The 19533-nt window shown below is 33.0% G+C and overlaps 1 protein-coding gene across 2 annotated transcripts in view; it reads right to left on the bottom strand.

Annotated features, from left to right (window-relative positions):
• LOC140436817 (BDNF/NT-3 growth factors receptor-like) overlaps positions 1-19533 on the bottom strand; it is a 538571-nt gene that overhangs the window by 147619 nt on the left and 371419 nt on the right. For both annotated transcript variants that reach the window (XM_072525942.1, XM_072525943.1), the window contains exons 3-5: positions 15909-16006; positions 13939-14079; positions 9634-9796 (exon numbers count right to left, since the gene is read on the bottom strand). In XM_072525942.1, the coding sequence (XP_072382043.1) occupies positions 9634-9796; positions 13939-14079; positions 15909-16006 (402 nt within the window). The remainder of the gene's footprint in view (positions 1-9633; positions 9797-13938; positions 14080-15908; positions 16007-19533) is intronic.

Here is a 19533-nt window from a genome sequence, read left to right as displayed (position 1 = left end):
AGCTGGCGCTTTTGGAAAAGGAGCTATAGACTCTATAGATATATTGAAAGGCAGATCGGTTACAGGTGACGTATATTCACGCTGTAGTGTAGCTAAAGATTCTGAAGTCGGATCATCATCTTGAAAGAAGTAGATGGAACAGGAATAGAAACGGAAGTAGACGGAACAGGAATAGAAACGGAAGTAGACGGAACAGGAATACAAACAAAAGTAAACAGGGTAGATAAATATTCAGCTGGGATTAAAGTCAAAAAATTGGAAGTTGGTTCACCATGAGCGCTAGATGAAGTAGATTTACCAGCCATTGTTGTCTTCAGTCGATCTGTGACATACGATTGCAGATATTTTTCTTCTGTAAAAATATTGGTCTTAACTGGTAACCTTAACTGTAACCTTAACCTTAACCTTAACTTAACCTGTAACCTCAAAACTTTTAACAATATTTTTTTGGTGTGAATGCTTGTAGATGAGCTCTTTTTGCAATTCATGCAACGTCATAAATACTTATTGGTTTACCAGGATTACTTAACATCCAGTCTTCTGCAGTTTTGTGGTAAAAAGTTTAATATGGATCAAAACCCCTCGGTCCAAGGGCTGCATTTTATTTGATGTATGTAGATGAATTGTTAATAAAACTACACCGGAATTTTTGACTTGATCAATTATGTCTATTGAAATATGCATATCATTATTATCCAGGATAATCAGTATCTGCTTTTCCTTGGTAGGTTTAGTACAAGACATTATGTGTTCCACAAATTGCAGAAAAATCTTTGCTGTCGACCATCCTGAAGGATTTGCTGCTCGAATACATCCAGGTGGACCTCCATTTGTCATGTGGTCCTTATAGTGCACACAAGGAAATAGAAATAATGGTGGGATATTTTGACCTACTGCATTTATACAAGCTATCATTGTAACATTAATTCCCCTTTCTGCAGAGATTAAACTCCCAAGTTGTTTAATAGTCTTAGGCGCTATTATTTTAGATGGTTTTTGTTCTGTAAAATTTGAAGTTTCATACAAGTTATATATATGTTCAGGGCCAAATTGATACGTCTTCATAACATCAGTGTAATTATTAAAAAAATTGCTGAACATCGTTTTTATTAAAACTAGTGGCCCTAGCTAAACTTGTCACATCCGGTTTTCTTAGAGATAACGCCGGCCATCTTCTTCTATATTGAACTAGCCAATCTCGAAATGCAATTTGCTTGTCTTGCCACGAATCTTGTATTTTTTACTTAAGACTGTGGCATAATTAAATGCCAATTTTCTAGTTCGGATTTTAGTAAGTCCTAAATGAAGATAGGCTGCTTTTTCTAGATAATCAAACAGTTGCTTCTCTTTTGCAACACTAAATACTTTATGAAAACAGTAGTTTTGGTGGCGAAACTATGGCATCATTTATACGAGTAACCAAATTATGTTGCTCTTTCATATAATTGTGTAACGTGGATTTACTTTATATTAAATATTCCATTTGTTCGCCACACTACGTATAGATGAATTATTCGTCAAAACTTCATGTAATGCCTCCTTCAATGACTCTTTGGGTACATATTCCCGTTTTCCACTAAGTTTGCTGAGGCACTGTAAAAAATAATTCTCGTTACACAAATTACTCACGCCGAAAACGCTCGTGTACCTTTGGACACGTCCTGGGGTGGTATTTTCGAATTCAATCGAATTTTTTCGTATACGAGTTAACTCGAAAGAAAAATTTCGTATACGAATTTGAATCTGTATTTTTGAACGTCCTTCGAAATTTTATACGTATACTAAAAGAATTTGCACCGGCAACACTGCAAATTCGAACAACCAAAACTTAAATAATAAAAAAAGAAGAATAATTGGCAGTTTTACTTAACCTAGTTTATGGTGAATTTGTTATCTAAAACAAGAAGTAAAACAGGGCATGAAATATGGTGGTTCAGTGTCGGCCGGACAAAAAAAAGCCATTCTGTCAACTCCATTGTGAGGGGCCTTGTTAATCTATACAATTATCGCCTCGGCAAGGGCGTTAACTATTTCTTTCTATTAAAAAATTATTTAAACCACCCATTAAAAACAAAGTTCAATGTAAAAATATGGTAGGTATTAATGTAAATTTTATTGTATTGTTCAATCTAAAACAACGATTAAAAACTATCAGCTGAAATTTTATCTGACGTACACGGGCCCAGTGACAACTGAAATGACAAAAATTACTTTGATCGTATACTAGCATCGAAATTCGAATGGTTCATACCCATTCGTGTCGTCGTATACGAAAAAATTCGTATACGCACTATTCGAAAATATAAAAAACTGGATTTCGAGCGAATTTCTTCTAATTTCGTATGCGAAATATGCTCGAACGAATTCGAAAATACGACCCCAGAGGTACAAGCAACTGTGTCCACAGGTACAAGCAGCGCAGATTTAAAGTTTTAAACACGCTAATCTATTTTAGGTTTAAACACACAACTAAAAATATTATATTATTATCTAGATTATTACTCTTTATTGTGATATCAAAAGTTTTGCAATAACTACAGCGATTGACAAAATAAATGTTGGTGAATATTGCTAATAAACTTACGATTTAAAAACTTATCAATAAAAATCTTCAAAACAAACTCGAAGCTGTAAACACACAGTAACAAACACGTTTTTCACACACTGTTGCCTGTTTGTAGTTTTCGAAATACTTAAGTTGTCCAAAGCTACAAAAGTCCAGAGGTACACGTTCTTCCCCTACTTGTGTAATTAAAAAAATCAGTATTAAACGTTTTAGATTTTTTGTAATGTAAAAATTCGGCGTTTTTTAGGCATATTTCAAATGCCTCATATTTGCTGTCAGAACTTAAAACCGAAACTTAATGCCAGAGGTTTTGAAGATTAGGCTCTAACAAGGAAACTTCATAGTGACCGGTCAATGAAAGTGATATATTTTTTTGACCTCATGAGAATCGTAAAAAATGGCAAACATCGCGCAACGTTTATTTATTACACCTTTATAAAAACTGACTTTATTTCCGGAAAAACGACATAGTAAAGCTGCTTTCTTCATCTTTAAAATGCATATCGATTTTTGTCAATAGGACTCTTATTAAAAAATATCAAATTTTTACCGTCGAATTGATACAAATTTTGTTTAAAATTGATTTCGCGCACCTAACTTACATTCAAAATCGCCGGTCACTTCAAGCGTTGTTTTTGAGATAAACATGTCTCATTTTACGCAAAAAGTGCAAATATTAATTTTTGATCAAAATTATCTAATACGTTTTTTACTTGAAATATTTTTTTTTTCTATACCGTACAGATTCTTGGTAAATCGATTTTTTCCGTTTTTCCCCATCCAACCAGGGGGTTTTAAGAGGAAGCCAGGGAGTAGAAGTGGTAAACTTTTTTGCATATTTTTATGATCCCAAAATTGACATTGTTAGTAAAATTCAGCTTGTTCGTATGATTTTTAGCGGTTCAGTGGCATTTTGGTCTCTGACGACTTTAGTAGTAAGTAAAAAATCCTCATTATGCTATTCTACTTAATGATACAATTTATTTTTAACTTTAATTGTACAGAGAAAATTGTGATCACAGGAGACCTGAACAGTAGAGTTGGGAAAGAAACAGAAAAATGGAACAATGTCATCGGACCTTATGGGGAGGACAAACTAAACAAAAATGGAAAAATACTACTCGAATTCTGTCTAGACAATAACCTGGTGATTATGAACACACACTTCCAACATAAAAGGATACACAAGAGAAGTCAAATCAAGAGACGAACAATCAATTATAGACTATACTATAGTGCAAAAAACAGAGAAGAACTGGATAAGAGACGTAAGGGTAAAAAGAAGTTATGAAATTGGTAGTGACCACTATCTACTAGAAACCACATTCAAAAGCAAAAGAAAAGAAATAAAAAGAAATGAGAACATAAACAGAAAACACAAAGAAATAATAAAAATTTATAAACTAAGGGAAGAAACAACGAGAATAAGATACTCAGAAGGACTAGAGAAAGAGATGGATAATGAACATGAAATAACAGAAACAATAGAAGAAGAATGGGGAAAATTTAAAAATGCGATGATAAAAACAGCTAAATCAATATGTGGAACCACAAGAAATAACAACAGAGGAAAACGAACATCTTGGTGGAACGATGAAGTGAAAAGAGAAATAAAAGAAAAGAAGAAATTATGGAAAGAATACATCCAAGACAAAACACAACAAAAATATGAAAATTATAAGAGACAAAGAACAAAAGTTAAAGAGATAGTTAAGAAAGAGAAAAAGAAAAGTTGGGAAAAATTAGGGGAAAAAATGGAAGAAAACAGCACAGAAAACGTAAAATTATTTTACAGAACACTGACAAACCTAAGAAGCAACAAAGAAACGAAACTGAAACAAATAATGAACAAGGAAGGAACAATAATAAACGACGATAAGACAATAATGGAAAGATGGAGGGAACATTTTCAGCTGATACTGAATGGAAATCAAGCGAATACAATGGAGAAGGAAAGCCACAACAGGAGAGTATCCATGAAAAACACGGAAAATACAGAAACTATAGAAAAAGAAGAACTGGAAGAAGCAATAAGAAAGATAAAGATTGGAAAAGCACCAGGAAGCGATGAAGTAGCACCAGAAATGATGAAATATATAGGAGTAAAAGCAAAAGAAAAATTGTTATACATATATAACCTAATATGGAAGAGAAAAGTAATACCCAGAGAATGGACAAATGCAGTAATTATACCTATATACAAGAAAGGAAACACAAGAGACTGTAGGAACTATAGAGGTATATCACTACTATGTGTAGCAGCAAAAGTATACGAAACCATAATAGAAAGGAAAATTAGAAAAGAAATAGAACATAAATTAGAGGATGTACAAAGTGGATTCAGGAAAGGACACAACACACAAGACCATATATTCACCATGAAACAAGTAATAGAAAAAGCCTTAAAGAAAAATAAAGAAATACATCTGAGTTTTATAGACATGGAAAAAGCATTCGACTCAGTCAAAAGAAAAGATATATGGGAAAGTCTAAAGAAGAAACAAGTAAGTGAAGAACTGATAGAAGCAACAAAGAGTATATACATGAAAACAACAAATACAGTAAGAATGTTAAATATACAGTCAGAACCATTCGAAACAACCCAAGGAGTTAGACAAGGGGGAAGTCTCAGCCCACTACTATTCATAAATGTTATAGATGAGATAGTGAAAGAATGTAAGAAAACATTCAAGAAATACTGCATCGGTTGGAACAGAATGCAGATGATAAATGCTGAGATGTGTATATTTGCAGACGACATAGTATTAATTGCGGAAACTGCAGAAAAACTGAAATACAACTTAGAGAAATGGAACCTAGAAGCAAGCAAATACAACCTAAACGTAAACAAAGAGAAGACTCAAATAATGAAAATATCAAGGAAACAAGGGACGGAAGATCAAATAGAAGTAATGATAGACCAACAAAAAATAATACAGACAAATTCATACAAATACTTAGGAACAGTAATCAACAACAAAGGAGACATCGAGGATGACCTTAACAACAGAATGGAAAACACAGGAAAACTATTCCAAGCACTAAATAGAGGATTCCTTAATAACAAAGAAATATCAACAAAGACCAAGATGACAATATACAAAACAATATATAGACCTACAGTGACATATGGAGCAGAAAATTGGATATTAAACAAAAGACATCAGAGCAGAATTCAGGCAGCAGAGATGAAATACCTCAGAAGAACGATAGGAGTAAAAAGAACTGATAGAATCAGAAATGAAGAAATAAGAGAAAGACTCAAAATTAAACCGATACTCGAGACAATCAAAGAGAAAAAATTGGCATGGTTCGGACATCTAACCCGGATGGACAATTATAGACAAGTTAAAAGAGTGTGGGACGCCAAACCAATAGGGAAGAACAGAAGAGGAAGACCCATTAAAGAATGGAACAGTGACATCTCGCAGATACTACAGAGTAAGGGTAAGACTTGGCAGGAAGCAACACAGATGGCATCCAATAGGAAGGAATGGAGAAAGTTCGTTAAGAGCTAGGACACCTCAGAAGACCGTCAAATAGTGTAATGTAATGAATTGTATTTTAAACGGCCCAACACCGAAAGGTACAAATGGGTCTACTGATTAAGTAAAGTAAAGTTATTTTTAACTTTAAATGACGTTTTAAAACGAAAATTTGAAGGATTTCAGCAAAGAAATCCCTACACCGACCACAGAACAACTTAGGACAGTTATTAACAAAACTTTTAAGGAAATTTTCATTTGAATTCTCCGTTCCTTCCATGTATAAATCAAAGCATTCTTTCTAAATTATTAAAAATTGAAGTATACAGTACAATATAAAGTTAAAAACAAATTTGCAAATATTGAAACTTGTCAAATCCTCCTTAATGTAATACTAATAAAAATTTAACTAATAAAAAATTGATTTATATCCGCAATAAACAAACTAAATCATAGTGGACTAAAAGATTCTCCTTGAAAAACTCGTGTTGTGATGTCAAATGGTATTGCACAGCCGTTTGTAGTTTTGATGTACATTCAAGCGTTTTCATATGTGTTTTTCAAAGCGGCTATTATTTTAGAATTAAACCGAAAGCCAAATACCTTTTGCCACAGCAAATAATAGATAATTGTGTCAAAAGCCCGTTTATAATCAACAAATTTAGCGTATAATTGGCGTTTTTTCAGTCGCAATTGTAGTCCTACAGCAGAAGTCAAAGTAAATAGAAATACATTATCAATGCAACCCCTTGATAACCTGAACCGCTACTGACACTTGGGAAGAATACTATTTTCTTCAACTCAATCTCCGAGTCTATTTAGCAAAATATTAGTAAATATTTTCTCAACACTGTTGCTCTTTTTAAATACCATGGTAAAAATAATCAGTGCAGTAATGCGGGATAACGGTCGTTTCCAATTATATTCGATTATACATGCCGTTAACTAGAATATCCAATTATTTGGAAGATAAAAATCATAAAAAATATGGTTAATTCCAGATTTTCAGGCGATTTACGACCGGGACAGTATATTTAAAACTCTATATATTACGTCACTAAAATTATTAGCGTTAAAAATGAAATATTGTGATTTTTCCGAAATTTCTTAATTGCTGATCAGTTCCTGCTATTTGTAGGAAGTTGAGAATATAAATTATGAAAGAATATTTGTTTTTCCTTCTAATTAATTATTTAGAGTTTTTTTATGTTATAAAAATTGTTTTGTAGGGGTCGCAGAAATTATTTGCTTCAGAAGCTATGGGTCATAATGGCCCCGGAATAATCCTCCCTAGCCGCTGACGCGGTTAACATTATTGACTCGTTCTATGATATTTACGATGATATACTATTAAATTTTAAGCAATGAGTGTACGCTATCAGGATCGGCGTTTTGTTACAGTACATTGTTTTCAGAGTTTATCGTCATCAGTCAGCTATAGACCGCATCAATTTCTACCAAGCTTGCTGCAGATAAAACTTCAGGAACAAATAATGATAGATTATGGCCTATAAACTTCGAAAAAAATGTAGTATTATAATTTATTCCTTGATTATTTGATTGTAACTTTTACAACAAAACTTTTATATTTACTGTCGCTAACGTTACATTTATAAATTTGCACGCTCTATTGTAAGCTTACTTAATACACCTAATAATCTAAAAATGAAATATAGCGTTGCTAAAAATGATTTTATGCATGATATAATATTGACTATTTCACTAGACTATTTTTAACTCACAAAATGTCATAGCAACGCCATTTCTCCTACTGACAAAACTCCTTCCTGCCCGTGATTTAGCTTCTTGCCCTCAGCGACAATATTATGACAAATCCGTCACGAAGGTGTCTGGTAATTCTATTGTTGTCAGTTTGACAATCGTCATTGAGACATAATCAATTTGTACAGATATAATGAAACCGGACGAAAAATCAAGATTTGGTTGCCAGTTGGGTAAAGAAATCAAAAAATTGGTTTCGGAAAATGTCTAATTGGAACACGCAGATGTCCAGAAGCTCTATTTGGATCCAATTTTCGGAGTTCCTACGGGTGAGAAATTTTACGTTTGAAAGAAGACAACCATAATGGAACTAGCAAAAATTCTGGAGGATTCTGCCTTTAACATGAAAAAAGGCAATGGCGAAGACTGTAAAGAGTCGTCTGTAAAGTCAATGTGAAATACTAGAGCAAAAATGGTACAAGAAAAATATTTTACGGAGTAGGGCATAAAAATCGATCCTTTCACATATATCTTTCAAATGTACAAGATTGGCCAGAGATACCAAGCGGAGGCAGCTTCAAAGTGTTCAAGAAAAAAGAAAACTCAGTTCAAAAAGCATTATCCACCAAAGAACTATTAAAAATTATCCAAAGCTACAACGAGGAAACCCCCGATGCAGCACAAAAAAAGTTTTTTCACCTTTACTCATTTGAACATGTTTAGAGAAGCACTGAGGCCGTAAACTGCAAGATTTACTTTTTCCAGAAGGATTTTGGTGTTATTGAAGAATTTTAGAACCGAATTCAATACAACAGCATTTTTTCCAAATCAAATCAAGGCGGTTCGAAAAGTTTGGCAATCAGTAAATGGATGGTAAGAAATTCATCAAATGAAAATTTATGCCAAGTTAGATTATTTTTGAAATTAATGGAAAAAAAGGGACCAAAGATTTTATCAGACAGACTCTTCCTTACCGTTTACCCCAACTGGAAGGATGGATCTTGGTTTAAAAACTGTCCACTTGGAATCAACACCGTATCTAAGTCGACAAAAATGTTAGCTGAAAAAATTGGAACAGACACAAAAAACATAAAATAGCAAATCATTCTCATCGACCTTCAGCTGTGTCAGCCTTGTTAAAGCAGGGTGTTTCTGAACAGGAGTTAATTAAATTAACGGGTCAGTCAAATGCAAGCTCTCTAAAACGATATCTACAGCTGGATTCTAGTCACCACCAGAAGTTGATCAAAAATCTCAGAACAACAAATGAAGCTGGACCTTCAAGTTCCCAAATGCTACAGGTCAATTATACACAAAATCATGCTTTGGTAGAAAATAATGGGCAAACTACTATAGCTTATAATAATTGTACATTTAATATTGTTAACTAATAAATAAAGATTATGTTTCGTTGATATGGTGTATTAATTATCTCGTGAAATAGTCTTGTCGAATATCATTAGAGAGAAAATTATTTACCGGCAAAATTTTCTTCTCGTTTTATTCAAGTTTGCTGCCTTTTGGCAATTTTCGCTTATGAAATTGCGACAAAATCACTCGACTGACGTCTCGTAATTTAACTGTTAAAATTTAATTCGCGAAAATTGCCAGGCAACAAACTTTCATACCAGTCGAAAATATTGCCGGCAAAATTTTCTCTCTTATGATAATATACTTATACGAAAAAAAAGATGACTTACCTGCCCAGTTTTTAGCTGTTTTTATTTCGTATAATTTATTTTAAAAATAAATATTAGATATTTTAGAATTTGAAATATATCTTTAGGATATTTTTTTCTTTATTATATTTTATCTTTTATAATTAATTGAGAATAGTATCAAAAAGAGGGTAATGCTTACCTTTAAACACCTTTCCAAAGCATCCTTCTCCAACTTCTTTAAGAAATGACAGCGTTTCCTTTTTCAGTATTGGCACTCCGGTCGCCGAGCAAGCTGAATATTGAGGATTTGGAGCGTATCTTTCTGGTACTAAAAAGCTGTGCTTCAGACTAATAGGAGATGCCTGTAAAATAGTTTATATAAATAATGATATAGAAAAATATATAAATAATGAATAATTTAGTTATTTAATGTTTTAATATAATAAATCTCTTAATTATCTGCTTAAGAACACTAAATAAAAATTTAGAAATAAATTCAGAACTAAACATCTCCTCAAGATAAGGAGTTTTCGTGAGCACTTATATTTCTAATCCACATAGAAAATACTAGCATTCCTTATTCTGGGAGCAAGTTATTTAATAAGGAAGGACCAAAACAACACCTAAGATCCATCCATATAAACCGAAAATACTCTAACTAGTAGGGTTTTAGTCCAATGAGACTTTTGACTCCACCGTGGTTCTATCTAGTGATAAATACTCTATCCCATTTATCTAAATTCACTGATTATGACGATCTAGATCAGATCCTAAAAGCAGTAGTAACATTTTTAAATGATATTATTTTGTATTTTGGACTATGCAAATACCGTATAATATATATATATATATATATATATATATATATATATATATATATATATATATATATATATATATATATACATATGTTTAAAGAAAAAGTCGCATCCAGCTAATGGTTATAAGCGTCGGATCTGTACCTTTTTACAAGAATAGGTATATTACATAGTTACAAAAAAGATTTTTTTACAAAATAGTACTAAAAAAATAAGCAATTTTATATCAAAAAAGTTAAATCTTATGAAACACATCGATAGCTTTTAAATAATCTAAGTTCTTTGTTCTTTGAATAACTATTTTGACATAACACAACTGATAAATTTGAATCTATTGTTACGATAAATATGATTCATATTTAACCTGTAAACATGTTATTATCCTAATAAGAATTTTCTAGTAGTTTCCCTTACGATAAAACCGGTCCTCTTTCCATGCCGTTCAAGAGAGTTCAGGGTTCAGGTCGAGTTTTGAAATGTAACGCGCGTATTGTCGGGAATAGAAATTGTAATAAATGTTGTAAATAAATTATATAATTATAGTGTGAAATAAATTAGTGTAATATTTTACAAATAAACACTTTAATAAACTAAGTGTTAGAACATTTTTATAATAAATAAAGTTAATAAATTAGATTAATAAACTCAGTTCACTATATTATAAAGAGCTTGTTGATGTTTGAGTTTGTCACATTCAAAGATATGTATTACTGTTAAGGTTGAATTGCAGCGCTCACATAAGCCGCATATTGGTGGGTTACATTTTGAAAAAAGATAAGAGTGTGTTAATCTAGTATGGCCTAATCGTAATCGGTTAACTATACTCTGTTCATGGCAATTTTCGTAAAAATATTTAGTTCCTTTAACTGTGTCTTTAATTTGTCGTAGTTTAGACGTTGATATTTGCCATTCGTTATGCCAGACTTCTAAGATTTTTGCCTTAATAGAAAGAATATATAGATATATAAATATATAAGAAAGAAATAATAATATTATTTCTAAGTCCGCACTAGACACTGCACTACGCGCACTTAAGTCTGCTTCTTCATTTCCAGGGACACCCACATGAGAAGGAATCCATATGAAGTCAACTGTTCGTCCTTTTTCTTGACATGTGTGAAATTCTGATTTGATCATTTTTTCAATTGGGTATTTAGGATATACTCGTTGAATTGAAGTAATCGAACTCAGAGAATCAGACAGAATCACCGCTTTGACGATATTGATAAACTTAATTGCTCGATAAAGAGCGAATAATTCGGCTGTGTATATGTTACAGTGGAGAAATAGTTGAAATAGATATTTATTTACTTGAATTGATCACAAAAGCGGCGCCAACTCCATTGCTAGATTTTGAAGCATCTGTAAATATTTTGGAGAAATTTTCATAAGTTAGGAGTATATTTGACAAAATAGTTTTGATACAAATTAGTATAGATTGACCAAGGAATATGAGGATCGGTGATGTTTGGATCGAATATGTCAGGAAAATCAAAGTTTAATTTCTTGCAATATGTTCTAATTCTTTCATAGTATGGTTTTCTTAGTTTATCATTATAATTAAAAAGTTCGTTATATTTATCTGTGAAGGTGTTACTGTAAATAGGTTTTTCTAGATTACAGTATAAATTATTATTATGTATAATATATATTGTATATGCAAAATTCTCAAAACATTGAGACAATCGCTGAAGATGATAGGTACAAATATCTCGGAGTAGAGTAAGCCTAAAGAATTGACTATTAACAAATAAAAACCGATTTAAGTTTGGAATTCCAAAATAAGCAAATTGAAAAAACAGGTTACTAATTTTAGAACTTCTATTTAATTATAAGCTGTCTGAAATATCTAGTTAATACCGCCCAATTTGTGCAGTCGATAACACAACACTTCTTCTTCTTCATGTACCCTGTCCTTTCAGAACGTTGGTTTCCATCATAGCTATCTAAATTTTATTCACTGCCACCCTAAATAGAATTCCGGTATCAACCCCATACCAATCTCATAAGTTCTTCAACCATGAGATTCTTTTTCGTCCTGGACTGCGTTTGCTTGCTATTTTTCCTTGCATGATACTTTGTAGCAACCTATATTTGGGACCTCTCATTACATGTCCGACATACTCCAGCTTTCTCTGCTTGATGCTTTTTATGATTTCAGTAGTCTTGCTGAGACGTTCTAGTATTGTGGAGTTTCGAATCTGCTCCACCCAGGAAACTTTTAAAATTCTTCTATAGCACCACATTTCGAAAGCCTCAAGGCGATTTAGATCGATTTTATTCACAGTCCAGGACTCGACACCATAAACAAGACCGAGAACACATAGCAGCGAAGTAGACGAATCCTCAATGACAATTTTAGGTCTCTGTTACATCACACCTTGGACATCCTTCTAAAAGCCGCTCTAGCCTGCTCTATCCTAGATCTACTTTCGCCGTGACTTTCTGCGTTACAATTTAATTGCTGTCCAAGGTAAACGATTTTATCAACTTGCTCCAGTTTGGTAAAATTTACATATATAGACGGTTTTATATGCTGTTGTTTACTTATTACGACTATTTTGGTTTTCCGTATGTTTAAATCCAGACCTGCCTCCCTACAACTCTCAACGACACTATCAAGTAGACACAACACTGCGCTTTCTAAAACAAAAAATTAACATCTGTGTGGATAAACCTGAAAATAAAAATGACCTAAAAATGGCCTGAAATAAATCGTCAAAGATCCTCTGATGCAAAACGAAAAATCTCGATATGGAGGTTAAGCTCAAGAAACTATCCAACGTCTTATCAGGAACTGCTTGCAGGCATTTGCTCCAACTGATTATAAGGTACGCCATAACTCGGTAGGAAAGATTCTTCATTAAGAGATATGTAAAAACTGAAACTTCTTCCAAACAACCAGCTATTTCCCTTATTATTAATACATTTCTGAACCTATGTTTAAGCGTGCGTTCATAACGAGGCGCCGACCCTCGCTCGGGCCATGAGATGGTATCATTTAATCGATTTTCGGTAAAATAAATGCATTACTTTAAATGCGAGCGTTCGCCGTCAGTGCTAAGCTCTAGGCGAGGAGACGGTGCGATGGTCTCCGTTATGAACGCCCCCTTAAGAATGCCAACGTATAAGCTTTAGTGGGACCGTGCTGTACTCAAACATCAACTCACATATCAACCAGTAGCACGTAATATCTCCTCATATCATATATCATAATAGTTAATAAACTAACCAAACAAGCAAAATTTATCAATGTGGCGAAACCGAACAACAATAATCTGTGTGTTCAATACAACTAGAAGATAGACAAGTATGCGGGTCTTGAGTTACATATAGGAGACAATAGTGAATGAAACTAGGGAAACACCAATTATCCTCTCCACTACTAGTATCATTTCGAAAAACAGACGCCATCAACCATCTGGGTCTTAGTGAAATTCTTCATAAAAACATACTAAAACAGTACCGTTTGTGACTCCCAGATATGAACGCAAATTATTGGGAGATAGTCCAGCATTTCAGTGCACCTAAGGCTTGACAACTTGACGGGAGTCCTATCAGAGCTTAAAATTCTAATTTCGTGGGTATACTGTAGTAAATATTATTTTTATTATATTTTTTATTAAATTATTAAAATAAAAATTAAAAAACTATACTGTAGGTAGATATATTTTTACTGAACTTACCTCTTGGTTGCCCTTTTTAAATTTCCTCCAAATACAAAAAACTAAAATTACCAGAATCAGACAACCGACTAAAGAGGCTGCAACTGGAATAACGTATGTCTGTATGTTATATTCGGAAGGGAAAATTGTTGATTTATTTTCCTGCAAAAAAATATATTTAATAAAAATTTTGTATAAATTAGTTTTGTATAACTCATTAAAAGAAAACGGCCATGTTACCGTAACGGAATAAGTAAGCGTTTGATTATAGTTACTTACTGGTCAAAAATTTTGCCTATGACTGAAAAGAATACCGACTGAAGTTATATTAACATTTTAAGATATACTAAGTGACATAGAAATCCAAACACCATTAACAATCATTAAGTATATTTTGAAAATAATATTTTGCACAATTATGCAGGGTAGCAAACTAAAAAAGAATCTAAATTTCAATATGAATGGAACAAATTACTGGGCTAAATACAGTAATAATGTGTTGATGCACCATGGTGGGCAACACATTCTTGGCTGCGCCTGGGCCAGCTTTTGATTATGTAGTCAATATTCTCCTGGGGTATCTCGTTTCATGTCATAATTACCTTCTCTCGCAGTGCTCCCAAAGTTTAAGGATGCTCCAAATTAAGAAGTCTCCGACCCAACTTGTTCCACGCGATAAGGTTACATTTTTCTTACGTATCTTAGAGTATCAGCAGTGTATCTCGCAGTATCAACAGTGCAGTGCACGTCCGGCTCGACAAAAATTATGGACTTCGTCTTCTACCACGTCATCTTCTGACCCTAGCTCAGCCATCATGTATCCCTAAACATAATTAAGATTAAATCACTAAAGACAGCTCCATTCCATTCTGGTCCCAAGCTAAACGTTCTCCACACTATTTAAGACGATTGTTCGCAGCCAAATTGGTCTTCCATGTTCTGCAAATTATTGATTTGCAATAGACTTGGTAGTAAAGAAGCGGCCTCTTAGAGCCATCAACCTTAGACGACGATCTTGATTTTCTGTTGTTCTTCGGCACCGCCCTGTTCCCCCCGATCTTCCTGGTCGGCCTTCTTGACGCCATGCCTGATAACATCTTAATACAGTGTCTAAACTTCTGTGAACTCTACTTGCAATTTTTCAAAAAGTCCTGTTTCTCTTAGGACAACCAGCTGCCTCCTATCAAGCTCGCTTAGTTCATGTAAATTCGAACGTCTTCGTACTGAGGCATTGTACGTTTAGCAAATGTAGAAAAAAAAAAATGTATAAAAAACGAAAACCTAAACTGATATCGCTAAACTATCGCTAAACTTCTAATCATTTATTGTTTTTGACAAGATAAACCTGTATACTTAGCATTTAGCATATTTTAAATCCTACAGACTAGCGTAATTGTTAGTTTAGGTCATAGTTTTTTACTGGGTCGGGTATTGGTAATATCTTGTGGTATCATTAACCAACCAAAAATATTTTGAAAAATAATTTGAATTCGGAAAAACATAGAATTAAAATACGCATTTGAAATTTGGAAAAAATATATAATATGAGTTATAACATGTGATATAGCAAATGGATCAGAAGATATAATACTGCCAATCGCAGTAAATTAATATTCCAACAGCATTAAAAATTATGACAGGTCATAAAACGATAAATGACAGGAGATGATTCTAGTAGGATATTATGTAGTTGAAGGAATATTAGTTAACATTTTTTATGCATTAATGTTTATGTGCGAAATGCTTTTTTCATCCAGTTTAGAAATTATTTCATTGAATAAGAGTGTTCTGGGTGTTAAATTTTGATAGTCTATGCTACTCTTTCGGAGAGCTGAAAATTTTCTAGTATTGAGACTAAACACTCTGCAATATTGAAGTTTTTATGCAAGAATATAAATTTTTTTAAATTAATAAAATTTCAAAGGTTCAATATTAATTATACCTACCTTAGTAGTTTATATAATTAAATGTATTTTATGGTCTATACATACCGCTAATGTAAAAGGTGCTTTCGATGTCGATGTATAAGGAATGTGATTTTCGTGTGAGGCTATTGGTTGAACTGGAATTCTGTTTGAACTTTCATCAACTGAAATAAAAAACAGAGATTTTTAAAGTTATCATAAAATTTCTCGTATGATTAAAATACAATAATCAATAATTCAAAAATTTTATTTTACAAATCCTCTATAAAAGGTATAATAATCTAAAAGAACTCTTTCGGGCTACATCACACAACAGAACGTTTTCGGAACAGAACTTCTTCTTTTTTGGGTGCCGTGTCCGTATTCAGACGTTGGCCGTCAGCATGTTTACAATTTCCTGAAACCTTTCTCTGTCGGCTGCTGCGCGAAATAATTCTTTTACTGTGGAACCACACCATTGTCTAATATTACGCAGCAATGAAAGTTTCTTTCGGCCAATCCATCTCTTTCCTTCCACTTTTCCTTGTATTATAAGGCGAAGTAGATGGTATTTAGGTCCTCTAATTATATGGCCGAAGTATTCTGTTTTTCTCCTCTTTATGGTGTTTATGAGCAGACGTTCTAAATTTATCATTTGAAGAACATCTTCATTGGAAGTGTGCGAAACCTACGATATCTTTAGGATTCGTCTATAGCACCACAATTCGAATGCTTCTAACTTGTTTAGCATTGTGGTTTTTAACGTCCATGTCTCACAACCATACAATAGGATGGACCACACATAACATTTCAGGACCTTCTTACGAATATTCATCGACAGGTTTCTGTTGCATAAAACTGGTTTCCAGGTCATAAAAGCCTTACGTGATATTTCGATCCTGGTTATTATCTCTTCATCAGAGTCACAATTTACATTTAACCAGCTGCCAAGGTATTTGAAATGATTTACCCTTTCGATCTCCTCTCCATTAAGAGAAATCAGACCTTGATCTATATTGATCTTTCCAACTGCCATCCACTTTGTCTTTGAAATGTTGATTTTTAGGCTTCTCCGATAATTTGCTTCACTAACTAGATTTAGTAGTGTTTGAAGATCTTGTAAATTTTCTACAAGAATGGCTGTATCGCCAGCGTATCTAATATTGTTGATTACTTCTCCACCTAGTCTTACTCCCTCTTGTCTGCCATCCGAAGACTCCCTAAAGATTTCTTCAGAGTACAGGTTAAAAAGAGTGGATGACAAAACACAACCTTGCCGTACTCCACGTTTGATGGATATTTTTTCAGTCGGACTGTCTTCAATTTGGATAGAGGCTACTTGATTGTAATATAAGTATTTCAGCAGTCTTATATCATAGTGGTCAAGTCCTGCTGCCCGTAGGCAATCGAAAAGTGTATCGTGTTGTACTCTGTCGAACGCCTTCTCGAAGTCGATGAAACAAACATAAACATTCTTTCGGAATTCATAACTTTTTTGTAATAGAACGCGCATACAGAATAGTGCCTCTCTAGTTTCTAGACCGTTTCTAAATCCAAATTGCTTATTACCCATCCTACTTTCGCAAAGAAGGAATACTCAGTTTTATATAATTCGTAAGAGTATCTTCAGTGTGTGACTCATCAAACTGATTAGTCTAAAATCGCTGCATTTGGTGGGCCTGCTTTTCTTTGGTAATGTTATAAACAGTGACTAACCAATCATCTGATATTTTTCCTTCGCTGTAAATTTTGTTGAAGAAAGTGGTTAAGCAGGCAATGCTTTCCTCATCCAAAAGTTTAAGTAGTTCAGCAGGGATTTGATCTGGTCCAGGTGCTTTATTGTTTTTGAACAGAACTATTCCATCATTAATGTTAATCTCGGTTTACATGTTTAAAACCACTAAATATTTTCGTAAAAACCCTTTAAATATAGTTAAATTAATTTTAAGTTACATTGTTGCTGATAATATTCTAAGATGTTTAAATTCCACACGGAATTTATTTCATGGCAACGTAAGAATCCAATACTGGGGTTTCTGAAACTTAGATAGTGTCTATGGGGCTTACTGATAGTTCAGTTGGTATGGTAAAAAAACGAGAAGAAAACGAGAAATAACATTATAACTCGTAACATCGAAAATAAAATAAAAGTAAAATGATAAAATCAGAAATAAAAAAATTCTGGTTAATATTGATATAAAACAAAAAAAGATCGAAATAATGTATGAAGCAAAGACAATGATAACAAAAGAAGTAGGAAAAATAGATACAATATAAATACTCCCGTCACTGAAAACCCATATTTAATATTAAAAGGAACCGTGGCGTGATCAAAACAATTTCAAAAATGACACCAAAATGCTGGTTCATTATCGAACGGTTCCTGTGATTCGCCCAGTATTTAATAACGTCATCCTCTCAGTACGAGTAATGCTCGAAAGATCGGAACAAAGCCTAATACATGGGCTGAAGTTTATGTGTGGTATTGTTTGGTAAGCAATATAAAGTGATCCCTAGCTCTTCAGCGACATTAACTATGGAGTAATCTAGGTGACATTTAGCACCATAAAAAATAAGATGACAAGCTCATGGAGATCTGCATTTTAAAAAATCGCGTAACTATTGTTTAAATGCCTTAATATTCATACTTCCTTTTGGAGGTTATTAGGGCCATGCTAGAAAGGCCTTTGTCCAAACCAGACATGTTGCGGAAAGCTGAAAATGGCGGAGATATTGAGCAAAACGGGTCTCCTTTAAAATCAAGATGACGGCTGAAGCAATGTCGGAATTTAGACGCGATTTTAAATTTACACTGCTATTGACACCCCTCCCCCATTCATTGAAAGGTTAAAATGATAAAATTTGGGGCAGTTCGCCATGCAAGGTTAGGCCTTTTTTCGTCTTACCCGATTGGACTGTCAGAAGATTGGATTATTATTAAAAGCTATTGATAAACAGAAATTTAAATATTAATAAAACATAAATTAAAAATTTAAGTTTTGGACAATTAACATCATCAGAAGTAAAAACAGATAAACAAAACATAAAGAAATAAGTAATTAAATATTTTTTTGTTAAACAAGATACTGCAAGTATTGAAGATTTGCTTTTCAATATGATACCAAATTCTGATTTTGATCAAATTATTTTTAGTTTACACATAGTTTATGAAAATTCATATAAAAAACAAAGAAATATACATTTAAATTAATTTAATATTATTTTAAAACCAAACCGTATACATATTTTACATAACCTCAATAGAAATAATGACATATTAGCAACAGTTGTCAATCTACCAAATAGACATTGAGTTAGAATTTACAGTCTGTCCCAAACCCTTCTTTCAGTGCGTCACTAATTTTGACGTCATATAGGATTTTAAGAATGTCGAGAATTATTGCATGACTTTTTAGTTAAATTTGACAGTTGTAGGATCGTAACCTCTCTTTTTCTAATTGAAAATAATTTAATAATTTTAATATTAGCCTTTGTTCTTTCTCGATATATTTCGGTATATTTAAAATATTTTTATGACAATAAATACAAAATTTTCACTGTAAAATCTCTGATAATACTAACCTGGAATGACAATTATCATTTTATCAGTTGACATTGTGAAAGTACTGTCACGATCGAGACAATCTGCGTCACATTATATTTATGCGCATCGTTGATTGGATATCTATTTAGCGTATTCTAAACTCCAACC

This window comes from Diabrotica undecimpunctata, chromosome 3 (assembly GCF_040954645.1).
Source record: "Diabrotica undecimpunctata isolate CICGRU chromosome 3, icDiaUnde3, whole genome shotgun sequence".
Classification (NCBI taxonomy): Eukaryota; Metazoa; Arthropoda; class Insecta; order Coleoptera; family Chrysomelidae; genus Diabrotica; species Diabrotica undecimpunctata.
The sequence above is the reverse complement of the archived record's forward strand: the minus strand, read 5'-3'. Positions and strand labels throughout refer to the sequence as shown.